The sequence below is a fragment of the Notolepis coatsorum genome (assembly GCF_963971535.1).
Source record: "Notolepis coatsorum genome assembly, chromosome: 2".
Classification (NCBI taxonomy): Eukaryota; Metazoa; Chordata; class Actinopteri; order Aulopiformes; family Paralepididae; genus Notolepis; species Notolepis coatsorum.
In genome coordinates, this window is record NC_140166.1 from 203,602,346 (window position 1) to 203,624,308 (window position 21,963).

Consider the following 21,963-nt stretch of genomic DNA (forward strand, 5'->3'; position numbering starts at 1 on the left):
GGGTGTGAGATAGTCTGTGGTTGAACACTGATATTGATAAGGTTAGATTTACATATGGGATGTGATAATGAGTAATTGATTAGTCTTTTGGTGATCAGAATCGGGATGACACTCAACGTGTTTTTTTGTAGTTTAGGCTGCTTCTGTATATAGTCTACAGAGCTAGATATGGTTGGTTGTCAGGCCAGTGATGCTATACTTTGTATGACGTTATGTATTAGCACATTTACCCCTGATATGTTTGGATGGATGCCATCGGGTCTGTAATGGTCTTTCCTGGACCAGAGCAGATCAAAGTTATTTATATAGCAAAGTCCTATAGTAGTACAGTGGGTCTGTAGCCATTTGTGCAACCAGAACAGACGGCTAAATCGCTCAGATCCACGACCTATGGATGGAATGGGGCCAGACACAATGCATATTTTACCCAGGCTTTCAATAGTGAGTATTAGTGATTCAAAGTCAGATTGGAGTTTAACGGATTGTCTAGCCATTACGTCATTTGCTCCGATATGAATGATAACGGTGTGGGCGGACGGATATCTCTCGATGATTTCGGGAGTACACTCAAGTAAGTCAGTAACTTTTAAACCGGAAAAACAATACGTAATGCCGTGTGGTATTTGCAAAAACCTGGTGATGGAATCTCCGATGAGTAGGATCTCTGGCTGTTCCTGGATGCATTCCCCGTCGTAGATGGCCAGGTTTCTATGGTGAAAAGCCGCAGGAGTAGCGTCTGCATTGCTGGCGGAGTTAGACGGTTGGTCGGGCAGCAGCGCCGTGTGGAGGGGCTCGTTCACAGCGGCATTTCCATCGATGACACTCGCCGTTTGAATGATCATACTGGTATGGGCTGCAGAGCACCGCAGACGAGGACGTTTAAACTTTGGGGAGTCGGACCCATCGCGTGAGTCTGGGGAGCTTGGCGATGCGAGAGCAAACAGGGCAGAGCGCTTTCTGCTCTGGGTTGTAGATATATTTCCATGGTTGAGTCGTGAGCTGGAGAGGGCCGCCGTCCTGGCAGCTTCGCTTGGAGCCTGGCTAGTAGCTAGGCTAGTAGCTAGCATCGGATAGTCTTTGAGCAAAGCTACAGTACTAGCAGCAGGAGACGGAAGCGAGGGAGAGCCTAGGAGGCTGGAATCATTACAAAGAGGATTGAATCGGTTTGATAGTTGAGGTGAATCAAAGGGATCATATAGAGGAAGGGAGAGCTTCCTTCGGCCCCTCACCACTGTCGCCCAGGAGGGACTACTGGTGCAGCCTGCGTCCGCTTTTTCCATGCTAGCCAGCTTGGACATGAGTTCCGTTTGACGCTTGAGAAGATCCATTACTAGTATCTCGATGGTCTTCAGTTCCGTTCGCATTTCTGCGACATCTGATGTTGGAGCCATTTCCTCGGGGGAGTTTTAGCACTGTGAGTACTGTAGCGTGTAGCTGTAGCTATGGCAACAACAAGCGCCGATAGCTTTAGGTCACGTCCAGTAAAAAGTCACATAAAACCAATAAATCCAACAGTATAAACGATAAGAGCAAAAGTCACAGTGATCAGTTAAGATCACTGGTTAAAAAAAATCGTAGAAAGAAAGAAAACAGTCTAAAGTTTGAAAGTTTGGGAGGTCCGCAAAAACACGTCCGTTCAGTAGTAACCGGAGTGTAGTGGATCCAACCAACTAACAGGTGCTTGAGTCAAAGAGAGAGCCTGCTTCTGGCCACTCTTTCTCTCCTCCTTCTTTTTTTTTTTTTTTATTGGTCTTTTTCCCCCTCCATTTTCCTCCGATTTTCTCCCATCCCAATGTTAGTCGTATGCCAATTCCCAGTCCCTTCCTGGTCGCTGCGCTTTACCCCCCACAGTCAGATCATTTGGGAGAGTGGAGGCTACCACGTGCTTCCTCCGACACACGTCCAGCCAATCACCGCTTCTTTTCACCTGGCAGCGCGGATTCTCATTGAGAGGGCGTAGCGTGTGGGAGGACCACACTATCCCCCTCACGTCCAATCCGCGCTTAGCAGGCGCCCCGACCGAACTGTAGGAGTCGCTGTTTACAACGACCCGGACCCACCCCGCCAGCTTCTCCCACCCTCTGATACAGCCAATTGTATCAGTGCAGACGGCCAGCCAAGCTGGTGACAACCCCGGAGCTGTGAGCTGGATTCGAACAGGCGAACCAAGCTCACAGCTCCGGGGCTGGTGACGAACGCAATCTCCGCTCGACCACCTAACCGCCCTTTCTCTCCTCCTTCTAACACACTTCCCCCCAGTCTAAGGGGCTTGTTACACTAGTGTTTTTGTGGTCGTTTTTTTTATACGTTTGAATACGTTTGATGTCCCTTTTACACAGAAATGCGTTTTTTGCCGTTTTTTGGCGGATACGTTGTGGCCCTAGCTGAAACGCTAAATTGTGTTTGCGTTTTGGAGTAGCGCCAAAAACTCGCCGACAACAGTTGTGTAGTCTGCACGGAGCCGTTGTTGCGAAAACGCCCATGCGCAGTAGATACCATCTGCGTGCCCTTCTGGTGACAGCAGAGCTGTCCCAAATAGCTGCAGCTACTATGTGTTGTCAAGTTATTGTTATAAGGACCCCAGTCCAAGCTACAACAGTCTGCATTCCCTTAACAATTGTTTGTATTGAGCCGTATTGTATTGTACCCATATGCAATATGTTAAATAAAGTTTACATCCATTCATTCTGCTAGCATTACCGATTGGCACTGCCACTGGCTAACATGAGCTAGTGTTTGCTATCAGACCCTGTTAGCTCAAAGCTCGTCTTTCAACTTAACAAGCATTAAACAAAATGGCCCAGTCATCTATTCACCTTTGTTTAATACACACAGCGTTGTCTCTAATGTTATCTAACTACTGATAGCTCCCGATATCATCAGTTTGGTGCTGGCTAACTAGCGTGAGCTAACGTTAGCTTCTAGCCACAATGCTATACTGTTATAATGGCAAATTCCATTGACATTAGCATGCAGCTAACAATGTAGCTACCGATCTTTTTTTAGACTAAACTATCCGCTCTTGGTGGTCACTTGTGTTGATGTTAGTTTTGTTTCATCAACAAATGACAGGCAGAACACACAGTGAATGTATCCGTTTTGTTTATTGCACTTTTATTAGACTTTGCTGAAAAAGAATTGCTGCATTGGGTAAATAGGCAAAAGGTGGTGGCACCCATAGGCGCCCGCCTTGTTGACATTTTCTTTTGCAGGTTTTGCAGGAAGTGTATTGGCACATTCAAGTTCTGATTGGTTGAAATTGCCTTCATGTTCGCCACCTACTGCCACCTACTGCTTTGGCAGTGTACTACATCACTGTGCTCAGGTGACAAAAACGAAAGTGTGACTCGAGGCTGCTATGTTGCGGCGAAACTCATCTGACAATGAAACGAAAATTAAACGAAAGGTGTAACCGGCGCCTAAATGAGGCTCTGGATACAATTAACTCAGAAATCCCTGCACACAGATCCACTCTTAGACGTGTGTCCTGGTCTGGAGTTGAGATGTCACGTAGTTCATCATAAATATGCTGGACATCCTTAGAAAGACCTGTGACATCTATAATGATATCAGTAAGCAGCTCATTAGACAAATGTTCTGTCGATTGTGATAACGGACCTTTAGAAGATTTAACTTGTGTCCTCCATTTATTGTAAATGTAGTTAAATCTTTGTTGAAGCGCTTTGATCTTTTCCTCCTGCATTGCTTTACCCTTCTCTGTTAGAGTTCTGGTTCTTTGAGGTCGTTTTGGTTGCTGCCCTTCCTCTTGCTGGGCTTCAGCAAAATCAGCACCATCCACCTGACCTTCTTCAGGTCGGTCTTGGGAATTTGCACTATCCCTAACACTGTCCCCTACCTCAATTGCAGGCTCACTTGGCTCTGTCATTTGTAAATCACTACTTTAAATTTACCAACATTTGTAAAGAAAAAATTGTAAATACACCTCTAAACCTTTAACATTTGTTGTACTCAAATTTGAATTAAATGCAGTACTATCCAAATAAATCAAACTGCTTAATTCAATTGGCTTTCAAAATAACCTCTATATATATTAAGCACTTCAGAACACTTAGAAAACATAAATATTAAATGCCAATAATAGCCTTCACATATAATTATAAGTGTTTTTTATAGGTTATAATTTCCAAAACACACTTTAAATTAGAAATTGGTAGTTCAATCAGAAAATATATTTACACTTTAACGTTGACACCTTAATGTGTGTATAAATGCTTAGCTTCAATAAAATTATATAGGCAAATAAGTCAAATGAATTAATACAGTAATTAGAATTCACAGTAAAATATTATAGAAATGTTTACAAAAGCCCTCTTCTTAGACCACTCTTAACTTATAATGTCCAAGTTCTTTATGGCTTTATCTTGAAACGCTGCAAACTGTGTGCATCTTCTTACTTCTTTGTGTGTGATTATGCGTCTAGTGCGTATTGTTTGTGACTCATCTGTCCTTTGTTGACAGCAGTGGTGCAGTCGTAATATGGGCCAAGGCCAAACATCACCCCCCCCCCCCCCCTGGTTAATATATCAAATATAAATAATCGTTTTCCTGAACAGGAAGTGACTCACTGTCTGATAGAGAATACGTTCCGTTACCGTAGCCGCATTCTCCTCGCCGCATTTCTCTCGGGCTAGACGCAATAGCGCTCTGAGTGCGCAGTTTCATCGCTGTATCCGTCGCAGCCAATCAGTGCGTAACGCGCTGTGCGTTGAAATATGATGTATTATGATGGAAGCCGGGCGCGATTTGAAGCGGTCTAAGCAGCAGCGTCTATAATTTCCGTAGCCGCATTTCTCGGAGATGCTCTCTGATTGGCCGACGTCAGTTTTTTCCGTAGCCGCATTTCGCGGAGACGCTCTCTCTGATTGGCCAACGCCTGTTTCTGGTTAGGAAGTTAGTAAGTTAGTTACTCGATGCTGTGTTGTGTTGTGATGCAGTCACTCTGGACAGTGGGGATATACATCGACAACAACAGTCTGGGAGACTGGGACTGTGGGACAGTGGACATTATACACTTTATCAAGCCCTCCGGACCACGTTTCAACTAACTACAGTGAGTTAATGCGGTCTGTCTCTCTCTCTCTCTCTCTCTCTCTCTCTCTCTCTCTCTCTCGCTCTCTCTCTCTCTCTCTCTCTCTCTCTCTCTCTCTCTGTCTCTCTCTCTCTCTCTCTCTCTCTCTCTCTCTCTCTCTCTCAACACAGCGTGTTAATTTAGCTGTGGCCAGGTATTGCATAATGGCTGAATGAATGAATGGTAACTTGTTTAAAATGACAAGATAGATAGGCCTATATATATGTGTTCATTATTGATTTGATGATCATACGTGTACTAATGTAGTATGAATCAATTAACTCGACTTAATGTTGGTAACGTTATGAGTCAGAATTCGCTTGGCCAGCTTGGTCAGATGATTGCGACCACCCAAGTGTAGTTCATACCGGCCGCCACTGGATGCGCGTACTTCTGCCTCAGTGACGAAGCCCAAACGTCGTTTGACCGCGTATGCCCAGCACTGCACCCCTGGTTGACGGTGCGCAGCAAACAATTGTCGGGGAAAAGTCCGCTGGACGCCGGCCTTAAACTTGGACTTGCTTCATCGCCCACTTGCGTCGATGAACAGTCGAGTTTTCACTGTAACTCCTTCCAAGCACTGCAGACACAAGTGGTTTCTTTCTACGGGTTTATTGAAAGCTTGGTCCTCCAATCCACCGTGAAAACTTAAAACAGAAAACAGAAGTCGCGTTAGGTCAACACAAACAATAATATACAAAGCAAAATACAAACAAACATTAAATACCTCATTGGCTGCATGCTACATAAAAGGGGTTTTATTCTTCTGTTCTTGGCAACAGTCTTGATAGTGGTAGAAACTGTACAACTCCGACCATCCCTGCCGCTTGCTCGCAGGTGCCGTAATCAGTCCCCAAAAGTAAAACGCAAGAGCAGCCTAAGGGCCCGCGTCCACCTGGCGCATATTTCTAGCTGAAACATGCTGGCAGTGCGCCCGGTAGAATGGGGCGGGGCGCATGCGGTGAGAAAAAGTTCAGAACGTTTCAACTCTCTAGGGCTGTATGCGGCCGCATAGAAAAGCTGAAAGGCGGTGAAAAAAAAAGCCGACCGCAGAGCACTTCCTATAGGCGGCCACATGCGGCCGCATACGCTCCCTCCCCATTGGAATACATTGAAAAAAGACGCGTGCGGTCATAAATGTGAGGCAGGTGGACGCGAGCCCTAACAGGACACCATATATAACCAGACGTCAAAATGAATATACTATAAATGGTAGCGAATTAAATAATAAAGAAAATAAGAAATGCAACATAAATACATTCTCAAATATTACACTAGACTTACAAACTGAAATAACATATAAATGATGAAACCATAATGGCCACAGCTACAATTTGTGATGTCACAGTATGATGTCATAATCAAACATTCTAGAACATTTGTGTATCTATTCAACAATTCTCTCAGAAGATCTCATTGTGCATCTTGAAACAGTACTGAACAGTACTGAACAGATAGACTAAACAACATAGATTGAAGCCTGCATTTCTCAACCACAACGGCGGTTGTGTGCATGTTCAAGTCGGTCTTCCCCACCGCAAGTAGAATTGTGAATACCGTACTTTTCGGACTATAAGCCGCGGCTTTTTCCCCCATTTTTCGACCCTGCGGCTTATATAACGGTGCGGCTTATATGTGGACAAAACCTGCAAAATCGAAATATTGCTTTTTTTACTGCATTGAAATGTTATTTATCTGTTCCCTTATTTGCTAAACTTAATACAACTTGTAAATGAGTTAATGTTATTTGTCCGACAGTATTGTGTCCCAATGGGAGTCATTCTCTGTAGAGGTGGGAACTTAAAGCTCAATATAAGAACGGCCATGCACCACCACTCACAGAATCGAGAAAGAGCAATCAATCTATCAATCCTTTCCGTGTCCGGGCCGCGTGAGGTTTCCCGTGTTGAGTCAAATTAAGCCACAGGCTCCACTCCTTACATATGGTAATTAAACATTAAAACACATGCGGCTTATAGTCCAGTGCGGCTTATATATGTACACATCATTCAATTTAGCTGCTGCGGCTTATAGTCAGGTGCGGCTTATAGTGCGAAAAGTACGGTACTTTACAGTTTTTGGTGGTTAGTGACAGGATCTAACGTTATGAATGAAAATCAAGAGATGAATCATCAAAGGGAGCAGGCAGCGGCCTGCTACAAGGCCTTTATGCTGAAAAATAGCACACAAAGTAACCTTAACCTGTAAGTATGTGATCTATTTTTGTAATATTTATTTGTGTTATATGTTTGTGTCTGCATCTGGGTTCTGGCTATAGTTCAACCGTTACAATATTTGCAGGTTCCCGGTTGCAGGTTTGCTTGCTTCATATCACAGCCAAGTTCTCACAATTTCAATGGAGAATTTGTCTGTTTACCAGGAGCTGACATCTTGATTAAAACGTAAAATCTCTCCATTTAATTATTTTTAGAAGTTGCTTACCGTTTTGCTGTGGAAAGGGACAATACAGAGACAATACAGACCCTCTCCCGTTGGCCGGCGGTGCACAGGCTCCATCCACACTTTCACAATTTCCCCGCACGGAATTGTCTATTTTTTGTCTATTTGTCTAATTGTCTATATTTTTTATTAAAAATGTTTAATTAAAAACGAAGGTTTGAACGTCCGTTCGAAAAACCCTGACGGAGTTTGAATCACTTTATTCAAATTGAGGATTTATTTTGAGGATATAAAAAAAAGAATTAATAAAAAAATATATATATATTTAAAACATTTTATTAAAAACAAAGGTTCGAACGTCCGGTCGAAAAACCCTGACGAAGTTTGAATCACTTAATTCAAATTGAGGATTTAGTTTGAGAAAAAACAAAAAAAAATGATATATATATAAATTTCTTTTTATATATTTTTTTGTAATTAAAAACGAAGGTTCGAACGTCCGTTCGAAGAACCCTGACGAAGTTTTAATCCCAAAATCAGGCTTCGGGGACAGCCTTACCAAACATTTATATTATTCAAATGGAACTCAAACATGTTCCGTTGTGATGTCACAGTATGATGTCATAATAGCACATTCTAGAACATTTGTGATGTCACAGTATGATGTCATAATCAAACATTCTAGAACATTTGTGTATCTATTCAACAATTCTCTCTAGATTGAAGCCTGCATTTCTCAACCACAACGGAGGTTGTGTGCATGTTCAAGTCGGTCTTCCCCACCGCAAGTAGAATTGTGAATACTTTACCATTTTTGGTGGTTAGTGACAGGATCTAACGTTATGAATGAAAATCAAGAGATGAATCATCAAAGGGAGCAGACAGCTGCCTGCTACAAGGCCTTTATGCTGAAAACTAGCACACAAAGTAACCTTAACCTGTAAGTATGTGATCTATTTTTGTAATATTTATTTGTGTATGTTTGTGTCTGCATCTGGGTTCTGGCTATAGTTCAACCATTACAATATTTGCAGGTTCCCGGCATATGTAGCTGTAGGCTAAGCTTTGCTTGCTTCATATCACAGCCAAGTTCAGTTTGTCTGTTTACCGGGGGCTGACATCTTGATTAAAACATAAAATCTCTCCATTTAATTATTTTTAGAAGTTGCCTACCATTTTGCTGTGGAAAGAGACAATACAGAGCAGTGGCGGACTCAGGCTGTTTGAAGGGCAGGGGCGAAAATAAAAAAGGGCACCTACTGCACAACATGGGACCCCATCAGTGAGCAAAAAGCTATGATGCGTCATGTATGATGAAATAGTCTTCATCCTTGATTAAGATTAACATTAGAATAATAATAGTAAATAATAGTATAACCACACCTCTATGATAAAAACACACAGGGAACAATACACCTTTAACATTTGTATTTCATAAAACAGTTTAACAGTTAAAGTAAATTCGAGTGCCGTTGAGCTTCTTCCTTTCTCTCCTCCCCTTCTCTCCTCATGTCCTCTCCTCCTGTACTCCCCCTCTCCTCTAATTTTCTCCTCCTGTCCTCTCCTCCCCTTCTCTCCTCTTATACTCCCCTACTCTCCTCCTGTACTCCCCTTCTCTCCTCCTATACTCCCCTTCTCTCCTCCTGTACTCCCCTTCTCTCCTCCTGTCCACTCCTTCTCTCCTTCTGTCCTCTCCTCTCCTTCTCTCCTCCTGTCCTTTACTCTCCTTCTCTCATCCTGTCCTCTCCTCCTGTCCTCTCCTTCTCTCCCTCTCTTTCTCTCCCTCCCCCTCCCTATCTTCCCCATTCTCTCCATTAAACTTACTATATTGTACCACCTGACTCCTCCCTCCTGCCATCCTCTGTCCTCTCCTCTATCACCTCTAATGAAAATATGTTGGTTATTTTCATGGACAGATTTGTATGTGCTGGCTCTCCATTGCTGCAATGGAAGGGAGATGGTGGGTGGGGGAGTCATAGCAGAATTCGTCTTTTGGTCCTCTGTTTATATATGTCAATGACTTCATTATGATCAATTGGGATATCCCTCTCAATTGAAAGCAGCATAAGATCAGAGAGCCTTTTTTCCCCACATCGGTTTCTGAGCTGGGTTTTGATCAGCTTCAGTTTAGAGAATGATCGCTCTACTGAAGCAGTTGTCACTGGTATTGTAGCATATGTTTTGAGGAGCATGGTTATATTTGGGAAAACACATTCCACATCATTGTCTTTAAGGCACTTAAGCGCAGCTTTGACATTGTTGGAGGGGAGAGCATTATGAAGAGTGGAATACCTTGAGTTCGGTGACAACATTCTCTTCCTCTACATCATAAAACTGGCACACATCTCTGACAGCTACAGCAGCTGTGTCGTTTGTCATGCCCTTCCAGTGACTTGAGATGGTAAGGCAGTGAAGACCTTATAGGATTGACCCAGTAGACGTGTCATCCTTCCCTTTGAATCTTCGGTGTAGCTCATGGGAGAGTATGTCAAGAAAGGTAAAGAACACCTTTCCCTGGTAGTGCTCCTCCAAGTCTTGGACTTGGTAGTCCTCCGTAGCAGATTGAGAGCTATACCTGTACCTTTGAGGTACCTTCCTGCGTCTTGTTTGTCCAGGTATTTCTTCTGGCACCTCAATGCCTGCTGCCTCTGCTTGCCCTTTTGCTTTTGAGAAAAGGACCTTGAACTCCTCATCCTTCCTCATTGCTTTCACTCTTTGTATGACTCCCTCCACAATGGTGTATGATGCTGACAAGTCAAGGTCTTTTCTCTCAAGTGAAGCAGATGCGATGGCAGTCTCATTGAAGACACGTGTGGCAATCTCCATGCATAGCATCAATTCAAAATCTATGCTACGCAAGAGCATCCGGGCATCACCTGCTGCAGAGTCTGGTGGATCACTATCAGCCATGTTCTGAAGCAGCTTCACCACAGCAGAAAGGACCTTCTTCAGGGATCTCAGAGCATCTTATCTACACGCACACCGTGTGTCAGACAGCCTTTTCAGTTGACAGAGTCTTTGGCCAGGGTACATGGTCTGTTGCATTTTCACAAACGCAGCGTGGCGTTTTGGAGATCTGGATATGAAAGTGTACAGATTTTCAAGTAAATTGAAAAACCGAACAAAATGCTGGCTTGATTTGGCACTCTCCACCAAGACCAGGTTGAGACAGTGGGCATGGCAGTGCACGTATAAAGCTTTCTCATTGTGGCTCTGAATTCGCGACTGCAGACCGTTGTAGCTTCCGCTCATATTTGCGGCTCCATCGTAGCCTTGGCCCCTGATGTCTTCCACTTTTAATCCATTCTCCTCAAGGAATGTCATCACAACATTCTCCAATTATTTTGCTGTTGTTCCACTCACATCACAAACTTGTAAAAAATCTCTCCTTGATTTCCATCTGATGGACAAAGCGAACAACAAAGGACACTTGTTCGACATGAGAAACATCACTTGTCTCATCCAAGAGAATGGAGAATATTTTGGAATCTTCCATTTCTTTGAGAATTACTCTTCTGACATATGTGGCAAGGGCACTGATTATGTCATTCTGTGTCTTGTAGGACAACAGTGATGTCTGTGGTTTTTTCTGTTGAGACTGGATGTGATTGATTTTATCAAGGTGCATTTTGATGGTGGAGTCATATTTTGCAAGTAGCTGTACAAGTTCAAGGAAATTCCCTTTGTTCAAAAATGTACCACTTTCATCATGACCCCTGAACGCCCCATCTTGCCGTGCAAGATACAATGTGATGTCTACCAGTCTTGTCATTAGCTCCCTGTTTCTTTGTCGTTCCTGTTCTCTTTTGGCTTGGCCTTCTACGTCTGCCCTCCTGAAAGCCTCTTCCAGTGGTCTCTGTTTGAAGTTGCTCCATCTTACCATGCCGTGGGGCACATGGTCAAGTTTAGACCATTGGAAGGGCACCAATGGGCACGTCCTCTCATTTTCAACACTCAAAAAGGGCATTTTAGCGCGATGTTTTCAACTGTGTTTCAAGTTTCTTTAATAGTTGTCATACAGAAGTACAGAATACTTTCATACAAAATGCTTCTTACTGTTACGCTCCAGAGACTGTGCTAGACAAGATAGTATCAAATAACATAGTATAGCATGTAATTTAGAAGAAGAAAATGAGGTCACAGTGTTCGGTATAGACATATGTACAATGTTCTGAGTTACCATATAATATACAATACTATGCAGTGTACTAATGTACAGTACTATATAGTGCAAAGCAGAAATGGGATGAGGTACAATTTAGGTACAATTTACAGTAAGGTGTACGAGTTGTAGTGCAATCCTTCATCAATAAATATAAAGTGTGGGGAGTGGGTGCTACAGTGTGTTTGTTTAAAGTGGGTGTGTGCTATAAAGTGTGTGGAGTGGGTGCTACAGTGTGTTTGTTTAAAGTGAGTGTGTGCGTGTGGATGTGTGTGCTATGTGCGTTTGGTAGAAGCTTCTTCTGAGTCTTTCTGTGCTCGCCTTGAGACTCCGGTATCGCTTGCCTGACCGCAGCAGTTCAAAGAGGCAGTTGTTCGGGTGACTGGAGTCTTTAATGATTCTCTTAGCCTTGCCCTTGCAACGCTTGTTGTAAATGTTCTGGAGGGTGGGGAGCCCCCCTCCAATTGTGCGTTCGGCTGAACGTGTCACTCTTTGTAGTCTGCTTCGGTCTTGTGCAGTGCTATTCCCAAACCAGGAGGTGATGTTGCCGGTCAAGATGCTCTCTATTGTACATGAGTAGAAGTTCTTAAGGATCTTCTGACTGACTTGGAACTTCCTTAGGCGCCTGAGGAAGTAGAGGCGTTGTTGTGCCTTCTTCACAACACTGTCAATGTGTGTGGTCCATGTCAAGTCCTCGGATATGTAGGCTCCGAGGTAATTAAAGCTGTTGACTCTCTCAACCGGTGCCCCGTCGATGCTGAGGGGGCTGTAGTCCTTGACCCCCGACCTCCTGAAGTCCACAATCATCTCCTTTGTTTTGCTGACGTTCAGGGAGAGGCTGTTTTCCTGGCACCATCCCGCCAGGACCTTGACCTCTTCCAGGTAGGCCCTCTTGTCGTTGGCAGAGATCAGGCCCACCACCACTGTGTCGTCAGCAAATTTGATGATTGTATTGCTACTCCGCTGAGCCACACAGTCGTGTGTGTACAGGGAGTAGAGGAGGGGACTCAGAACACAGCCCTGGGGGGCCCCTATGTTGAGGGTGATGGATGAGGAGGTGCAGTTGCCTGCTCTCACCACCTGGGGTCTGCCAGTCAGGAAGTCCAAGACCCACTGGCAGAGGTCATAGCTCAAGCCCAGGTCCCTGAGCTTGGCTATGAGTATGGAGGGGACTATGGTATTGAATGCCGAGCTGTAGTCGATGAATAGCATTCTCACATAGTTCCCCTGCCTCTTGTCCAGGTGTGATGCTGCTGTGTGCAGCACATGGGCTATGGCGTCCTCCGTGGACCTGTTGGGGCGGTATGCAAATTGCAGGGGGTCCATGTTGATGGGGAGGGAGGAGCAGATGTAGCCCTTTACTAGCTTCTCAAAGCACTTCATGGCTATGGAGGTGAGAGCTACAGGGCGGTAGTCGTTGAGGCAAGCAGGCTTGGATTTTTTGGGTACAGGGATAATAGTGGACTTTCAGGCAGGTGGGGATGACAGCCTGTTCTAAGGACAGGTTAAATATGTCAGTGAATACTGGGGCCAGTTGGTCGGCACAGACTTTTAGGACGCGGCCGGGGATGCCGTCCGGACCTGCTGCCTTCCTGATATTCACTTTTTTAAAGGTCCGCCTCACCTCATGCTCTGTTACCCTGAACACTGCGCCTCCATCAGCAGCCGACCCCCCCCCCCCCCCCCCATTGCCGTGGCTTGTGAGCTGGTGTTGTTATTACCAGCATCAAACCTCGCATAGAAGGTATTGAGGTCATTTGCTAAGGAGATGTCACTGTTCAGTTTGAGGGAGGCGCCTTTGTAGTCTGTCATCGTTTTGAGCCCCTGCCACATAGCTCTAGAGTCAGCTTGTTCAAACTGGAGTTCAATTTTATCCCTGTAGCGCCGTTTGGCCTCTGACACTGTCCTCCTTACGTTGTATCGCGCCACCTTGTGGTCATTCATGTTGCCTGCCACTAGGCCGTCGTTGTATGCTTTGGTGCGCTCTCTCAGAGCTTCACGGACGGATTTGTCTACCCAGGGTTTTTGATTTGGGTAAACTCTCATTTTGGTAGTGGGGATTGTTTCTTCCACCAAAGTACAAACATAGTCCAGCACTGTCTCCGTGTAGACATTAATGTTATCTGTGTCGCGGAACACATTCCAGTCTGTGCAGTCAAACGCAGACCGGAGCGTCTCCTCTGACGTCAAATCCCATTTCTGCACCTCTCGCGAGACTACAGGAGTACTTTTGATTCTCTGTTTGTACATTGGTGAAAGAAAGATGGACGCGTGATCTGATTTACCAAAGCCACTATCAGAATGAGCCTTGTAGCCACCTTTAAATTGCGTGTAACAGTGATCTAGGATGTTACCGCCTCTGGTGTTGCAAGTCACATGCTGATAGAAGTCAGGTAATACCTTTCTCAGATTGGCGCTATTGAAATCACCCAGCACCAAAATGGCGGCGTTAACGTTCGCCGCTTGTATTCTATTTACCTCGTCGTGGAGTCTGGAGAGCGCGACGTTGTTGCTGGCTTGCGGTGGAATATACACTCCTACAAGGATGATCGCCGTTAACTCCCTCGGGAGGAAGAAAGGACGACACTTGATGGTTATATATTCCAGGTCTGGGCAGCAGTGGTTGGATAATTCCTTCACGTTAGTTGGATCGCTCCAATTGTTGTTAAACCATGTGGGGGCACATGGTCACGTTTAACCATTAGAGGGGCACCAATAGGGCACGTCCTCTAATTTCTTTCACTCAAAAGGGCACTTTTGCGTGATATTATTTAACCGTGGGGCACATGGTCAAGTTTAGACCATTGGAAGAGCACCAATAGGGCACACCTTCTATTTTTCGCCACTCAAAAGGGCACTTTAGCACGCGTTTTCAACCGTGGGGGCACCAATAGGGCACGTCCTCTAATTTCTTTCACTCAAAAGGGCACTTTTGCGTGATATTATTTAACCGTGGGGCACATGGTCAAGTTTAGACCATTGGAAGAGCACCAATAGGGCACACCTAATTTTTCGCCACTCAAAAGGGCACTTTAGCGAGCATTTTTCAACCGTGGGGGCACCAATAGGGCACATCCTCTAATTTCTTTCACTCAAAAGGGCACTTTAGTGCGCGTTTTTCAACCGTGGGGGCACCAATAGGGCACATCCTCTAATTTCTTTCACTCAAAAGGGCACTTTAGCGCGCATTTTTCAACCGTGGGGGCACCAATAGGGCACATCCTCTAATTTCTTTCACTCAAAAGGGCACTTTAGCGCGCGTTTTTCAACCGTGGGGGCACCAATAGGGCACATCCTCTAATTTCTTTCACTCAAAAGGGCACTTTAGCGCGCATTTTTCAACCGTGGGGGCACCAATAGGGCACATCCTCTAATTTCTTTCACTCAAAAGGGCACTTTAGCGCGCGTTTTTCAACCGTGGGGGCACCAATAGGGCACATCCTCTAATTTCTTTCACTCAAAAAGGCACTTTAGCACGCGTTTTTCAACCGTGGGGGCACCAATAGGGCACATCCTCTAATTTCTTTCACTCAAAAAGGGCACTTAAGCGCGTGTTTTTCGACCGTGGGGGCACCAGGGGGGGGACCGCCCCCTGCCCCCCCCCCCCCCCTGAGTCCGCCAGTGATACAGAGACAATGCAGACCCTCTCCCATTGGCCGGCGGTGCACAGGCATCACCCACACTTTCACAATTTCCCCTCGTGAAATTGTCTATTTTTTGTCTATTTGTCTAATTGTCTATTTTTTTATTTAATTTTTTTTTATTAAAAACGAAGGTTTGAACGTCCGTTCGAAAAACCCTGACCAAGTTTGAATCACTTTATTCAAATTGAGGATTTATTTTGAGGATAAAAAAAAAAAAATAATAAAAAAAAAGAATTATTTAAATTTTTTAAGTAAAAACAAAGGTTTGAACGTACGTTCGAAAAACCCTGACGAAGTTTGAATCACTTTATTCAAATTGAGGATTTAGTAAAAAAAAAATAATAATAATAATAAATGTAAATCTTTTAATTTAATTTTTTTATTTTTTTTATTAAAAACGAAGGTTCAAACATCCGTTTGAAGAACCCTGATGACGTTTTAATCCCAAAAACAGGCTTCGGGGAGCCTTACCAAACATATTATTTATATTATTCAAATGGCACTCAAACATGTTCCGTTGTGATGTCACAGTATGATGTCATAATAGAACATTCTAGAACATTTGTGATGTCACAGTATGATGTCATAATAGAACAATCTAGAGCATTTGTGATGTCACAGTATCATGTCATAATAGCACATTCTAGAACATTTGTGATGTCACAGTATGATGTCATAATCAAACATTCTAGAATATTTGTGATGTCACAGTATGATGTCATAATCAAACATTCTAGAACATTTGTGTATCTAATCAACAATTCTCTCAGAAGATCTCATTGTGCATCTTGAAACAGTACTGAACAATACTGAACAGATAGACTAAACAATATAGATTGAAGCCTGCATTTCTCAACCACAACGGAGGTTGTGTGCATGTTCAAGTCAGTCTTCCCCACCGCAAGTAGAATTGTGAATACTTTACCGTTTTTGGTGGTTAGTGACAGGATCTAACGTTATGAATGAAAATCAAGAGATGAATCATCAAAGGGAGCAGGCAGCGGCCTGCTACAAGGCCTTTATGCTGAAAAATAGCACACAAAGTAACCTTAACCTGTAAGTATGTGATCTATTTTTGTTATATTTATTTGTGTTATATGTTTGTGTCTGCATCTGGGTTCTGGCTATAGTTCAACCGTTACAATATTTGCAGGTTCCCGGCATATGTAGCTGTACGCTAAGCTTGGCTTGCTTCATATCACAGCCAAGTTCTCACAATTTCAATGGAGAATTTGTCTGTTTACCAGGGGCTGACATCTTGATTAAAACGTAAAATCTCTCCATTTAATTATTTTTAGAAGTTGCTTACCGTTTTGCTGTGGAAAGAGACAATACAGAGACAATACAGACCCTCTCCTGTTGGCCGGCGGTGCACAGGCATCACCCACACTTTCACAATTTCCCCGTGCGGAATTGTCTAGTTCCAATTATTCTATATGAATCTATCTATCTAAACTAAATCAACTTGTATAATAAAATAACTATGAACATTTCTAACCCAAGGTTGTTATCCAATCTCTTTCTAGACCCCTTGAATTGAACCAGAATTCCCCTGATCCATAAACATCCATTTCATGGTTTGGTTTTCTCCTTTGAAGTTTGCTGGTTTTACACTAGCTTAGCAACCGTGCTGTTTACCATAGCAACCTAGCACCCAGTGCCTGTAGCAGTTGGTTGATTGTTTTTCACAATTTGGACATTTGTAGGATACCGTCTGTAATTGATTAAAACGTAAAATCTCTCCATTTAATTATTTTTAGAAGTTGGACCATTTCAACAACATCGTGGTAAGTGTTTGACAAATAAGTGGCCCGGGTTTTATGTTTAGTTAAAAATGACGTACCGTTCCGTCGCCCCAGAAATCTAAAGTTAATTTCATGTTAATTTGCCTGCAATCGCGTAGCCTACATACCACAGAACAGTCTTTATTGCCAAGTAAGCTTGAAAATACAAGGGATTTGTCTTGGTCATATCATATGGTGCATCATACACCCGGGGAACCAGTAGCTATAATGAGAGTCAACGTCATAGTTTGCTTGCAGACAGATGGGCCGCTGTTAACATAACATTTGCCTTAAGTTAACCTCTCAGCTACGCATTTTTGTTAAATTACAGCAAGTATGACTGATTGATTGATTGAAAACTTTAATGAACAGATTGCATGGACAGATTGCAGAATGGGTACAGTACAGTGTACAGCTCAATACACACAATTGTTAAGGGGATGCAGACCAGAGAAAGACTTTCGTCTTGTTTACATCAGGGTCCCCCATTTTCAATTCATAATGACATTTATGAAATACACAACATACAGATATAAAAATCGAATCACCTAGGGCGTTACACATTGATGTGTCATAATTGCGAAACGTGTATGTGCCGAATCTGGGTTGAACATGACCTTTGGGAAGTATTTTGACATGTACATGGGTACCTTGGTGGTGCAGTGTATCTTGTAGACCAGGCCCATTGCAAGTTGCTGTACTCTGTCGTCTACTCTAAGCCATCCTAGGTTGTCAAAATGGACAGGGATGAGGTGGGTTTTAGGAGTAAGGTCAAGCAGTAGTCTGACCAGTTTGTTTTGTGATGTTTGTAATCTTGCTTTTAGTGCCTTTGAGGTGCTTTGGTACCATGATGTGCTCACTGTTTAACAGTCCCAATATTTCATGTTACAGCTATGACCACCTTACACAGTTACTGGTCAAGGTGATGGACGAACGTCCACAAAATGTGGTGGATGTGATTGAGGACATGAGCCTTGCCGTGAAGAGGGGGTACCTTGAAGACGTGAAGACGAGTACTCTCTCGTACGTGCCGCTCTCTCCAGCTGCAGAGCAGACTGCCGAGCAGCAGCAGGTGTTGTTTTCCCGGTCGGTGCAGGAAGAGGCGGACGAAGACGATGAACTGGTAGCCACGCACCCCCACTCATGTTAACATTGCATGGCAACTGTGTCGGTCACAATTGTCCCATGGTTATGAGTATAATGAAGTGCTGATATTCAGCCTAGTGCTGAAATGCAGTATAACAGCACAACCTCTAGCGTGATATTGCTTTTATACAACAGTTATATAATCACAATTTATAATAAACTACAACAGATTATGATTTGTTTGTTTATTTAATCATTTATTTAGCTCCGCCAACAATAGTTCCACAGCTGCGCTCTTGAACCTGGGCCGTTGCCTAATTAACGGTTATTAACCCATTTAGACCTAAAACGCCTGCTAATAATACATTATATAGCTTGCATACACACAAATGTGTTTCCCGGTTTTACTAGAACACCTGTGTGGCGTTCTAGTAATATAATTAAAAGTCCCAGTGCTGTTATACCAAATATTAACAACGAATATAACTCGTGGAATGGCTCTTGTCTAATCAAATTACTTGGTTGGAACTAACTGTAAGTTGCAATATATTCATTGTAATATTATTTGTGTCTTGTCTTTTATCAGGTTGAAGCCAACCTCCCCAATGTGAGTGAGATTGGCTTTTTCTTTGAGCAGGCTGGAGTTGGCTTGGGCCGGCTGGAGGTGACGAGGGTGTTCCTGGCTCTCAGGCAACTTGTGGAGACCACACCCTCCATGCAGGGCTTAAGACTCTGGGGCAAGATTCTGGGAACAGAAAGCAACTATCTTGTTGCTGAGGGTGAGTGCATGGATGGGTCGGAGGAGGACGAGGAGGAGGGTGATGAAGACACACCAGAGGACGGAGAAAGAGAGATGGAGACTCGGGATGACGGTGACGAAGAGAACAAGACGGAGGAAAAGGCAAGTCTTTACTTAGCAGATTGAATAATACATTTGAACAAATACACTTTTTGGCATAAAACCCTAATTTTGTATTTGCATTGTTGCCATGTCTGATGATCTTGAATCTTTTTTTAGATTCTTCCTCTCCCACAATCAACCTACAAGCCACCACCTGTGGTGCCAAAGGAGCCCAATGGCACAGGTGCAAATAAGTGTGTTTACTATGTGTGCAAAGAGCCTGGCCTTCCCTGGATCAAACTGCCCTCCGTCACACCTGCACAGATCAACGTGGCTCGCCAGATCCGCAGATTCTTCACCGGGAGACTGGCTGCCCCCATTGTCAGCTATCCTCCTTTCCCTGGAAGTGAAGCCAACTATCTGAGAGCACAGATCGCCCGCATCTCCGCCAGCACACAAGTCAGCCCCCAGGGGTTTTACTACTTTGGGGAGGAAGAAGAAGAGGAGGAGGAAGATGAGTCAACCCGCGAGAACTACGAGGAGAATCCTGAATTTAGCGCGGTTCCGGTCCGTACAATGGTCGGGCAACTGTCCAACTGGGTGCATCATGGTCGGCACATCCTGCAACAGGTAAACCTCTGGACGAGGCTACGATAACTCACCCTGTTGTGGTTGTGTATTGTGAAGGTCATGACATGCTTGCCAGTGGAGGAACACTCACTTTTAATTGCCGCTACTTGGTCACTTTAAGATTTGATCTTACCTCAATGTATAATTATTGTGCATTGTTGTGTGCGTTGTCTCATGCCAGTGCCAAAGACGAATTTCCATTGTAATGCGAATCTAATGGACAATAAAGTAATCTGAATGTGAATCTGAATCTGAAATTATGAGGCAATAAACAGGATTAAGCTTTCCAGCTCCTTTTATTGGCCTTAATGTTTACATCCAATACAAATAAATTATCTTCAGCAGTTTTAATAATCACACATCCGATTATCATGTAGCCTACCAACAGGTATAGTTACAGATTATCATGTAGCCTACCAACGGGTATAGTTACAGATTATCATGTAGCCTACCAACGGGTATAGTTACAGATTATCATGTAGCCTACCAACGGGTATAGTTACAGATTATCATGTAGCCTACCAACGGGTATAGTTACAGATTATCATGTAGCCTACCAACGGGTATAGTTACAGATTATGATGTAGCCTACCAACAGGTATACAGATTCCTTCAAAACAACATTATTCCCATACAATGTATTGAGAGGAAAGAAATTCTATATCAGCAATAATGTCAACCATAGTATTATAGCCAATTCATTATAGATCTAAAAACTGTTGGAAGGAGGCGGGATCAAGTGGGAAAACATGTGTGTGTGTGCACCAAACAATTAGCAGGATTTTCTGCTGTGATAGGTGGTCAGGCCTGTGTGATGACAGACGATGCTCTTTGTATCTTTAAATATCTTGTATCTTGGTATCTTTAAATCTACTGTTCTTTAATTGTAAATACGACCTCCTCTAGGGCCGCTGCACTTGGGTGAACCTCGCTGCGAAGTCTGAGGATAATGCGGAGGACGAGGGAGATGAGGAGGAGGACGAGGAGAAGGACGACGAACCAGACGAGCCTGATCCAGAGGTGGGGCCACACCTCCTCACCCTCCTCTCTGAGGACGCAGGTCAGTCTCGTTTGCATTGCTCTCCTGGCAGTGGGTGCTCCCCTGGCAGTGGGTGCTCTCCTAGCAGTGGGTGCTCTCCTGGCAGTGGGTGCTCCCCTGGCAGTGGGTGCTCCCCTGGCAGTGGGTGCTCTCCTGGCAGTAGGTGCTCTCCTGGCAGTGGGTGCTCTCCTGGCAGTGGGTGCTCTCTGGCAGTGGGTGCTCTCCTGGCAGTGGGTGCTCCCCTGGCAGTGGGTGCTCGGGGGCAGCATGTTCATGGGGGTTTACTTTGTGTGACTTTCAGAGCTGTTGAGCACCCCTCCCTGGACTTCAACGATGTCCACCAGCCTGACCTCTCAGCATGCAATCGCTGTACTGCGTTCCAACCTCTGGCCAGGGGCGCATGCCTATGCTTGCGGAAAGTAAGGAAAAGGAGCAGAATTCACATTTTCTGAAGTTGTTATCGTTTCATATCTTGTTGGTACACTGTAGGTATATCGGAGTTCAAAGACAAATATCTTTTTTGGTTTAGGAAGTTCGAGAACATATACATCGGGTGGGGGATGAAGTACATGGGGGAAGAATACACCCCTTCTTGTCTACCAGAGACACAGAGAGAATACCCGAGTGAAAAATTTGTAACCGAGGAGCTGGACCCCTCTTGGCAACAGGAGCTGGACCGGAAAAAGCTCTTAGAGAAGCATGAGGGGGGTGAAGTGGAGCACGAGATGGAGGACATGGACAGTGGAGAAGAGGATGAAGAAGAAGATGATTGAGGAAGAATATGAATGAATGAATCTTTATTTCAAAAGGCTCTGAAGGATAAAATAATTCAGGAGTACAGTTTTTGAGTAAAACATCGAACATTTATTTTCCTCTTTTTTTTTCTCTTAAAGAAAGAAAATTATATCTTGCAGCATATTTTAAGTTTTTCTTTCTTATATTAAAGTATATTTCGTTTTTAAGAATTGTAAAGGATAGGCAAAAATAAGCATGTGCTTCAGCCTATTCCTTTTTTCTGTCATTGAGTTTGGATTTTGTGTGTGAGCTTACTTTGAATATGTACATTTGTGATTCTTTTTTTCTTTTCCTTTTGAAAGTCCACACATGTGTGTTTTTGATTTATCTGTAAAAAAGACAGAAAATAAACTATTCATCATCATCATCATCAACACGATAAAAAACAAATATATATATATATATATATATATATATATATATATATATATATATAAAAAGACAAACAATTTGCTAAAATCATTCCTTTATATATATATTTTTAATTGAGCAA

The 21,963-nt window shown here is 43.7% G+C and overlaps 1 protein-coding gene across 1 annotated transcript; it reads left to right on the forward strand.

Moving 5' to 3' along the window:
* Nucleotides 1–16,271: 16,271 nt before the first annotated feature.
* LOC311223699 (radial spoke head protein 4 homolog A-like) lies at nt 16,272–21,448 on the forward strand (the record flags this gene model as incomplete). The annotated part of the gene is made up of 7 exons (XM_084308471.1): nt 16,272–16,351; nt 17,971–18,202; nt 18,752–19,048; nt 19,184–19,636; nt 20,543–20,696; nt 20,977–21,094; nt 21,205–21,448. The coding sequence occupies 7 exons, from the start codon at nt 16,272–16,274 to the stop codon at nt 21,446–21,448; spliced, it is 1,578 nt and encodes a 525-aa protein (XP_084164597.1).
* Between the last annotated feature and the right edge of the window lie 515 nt (nt 21,449–21,963).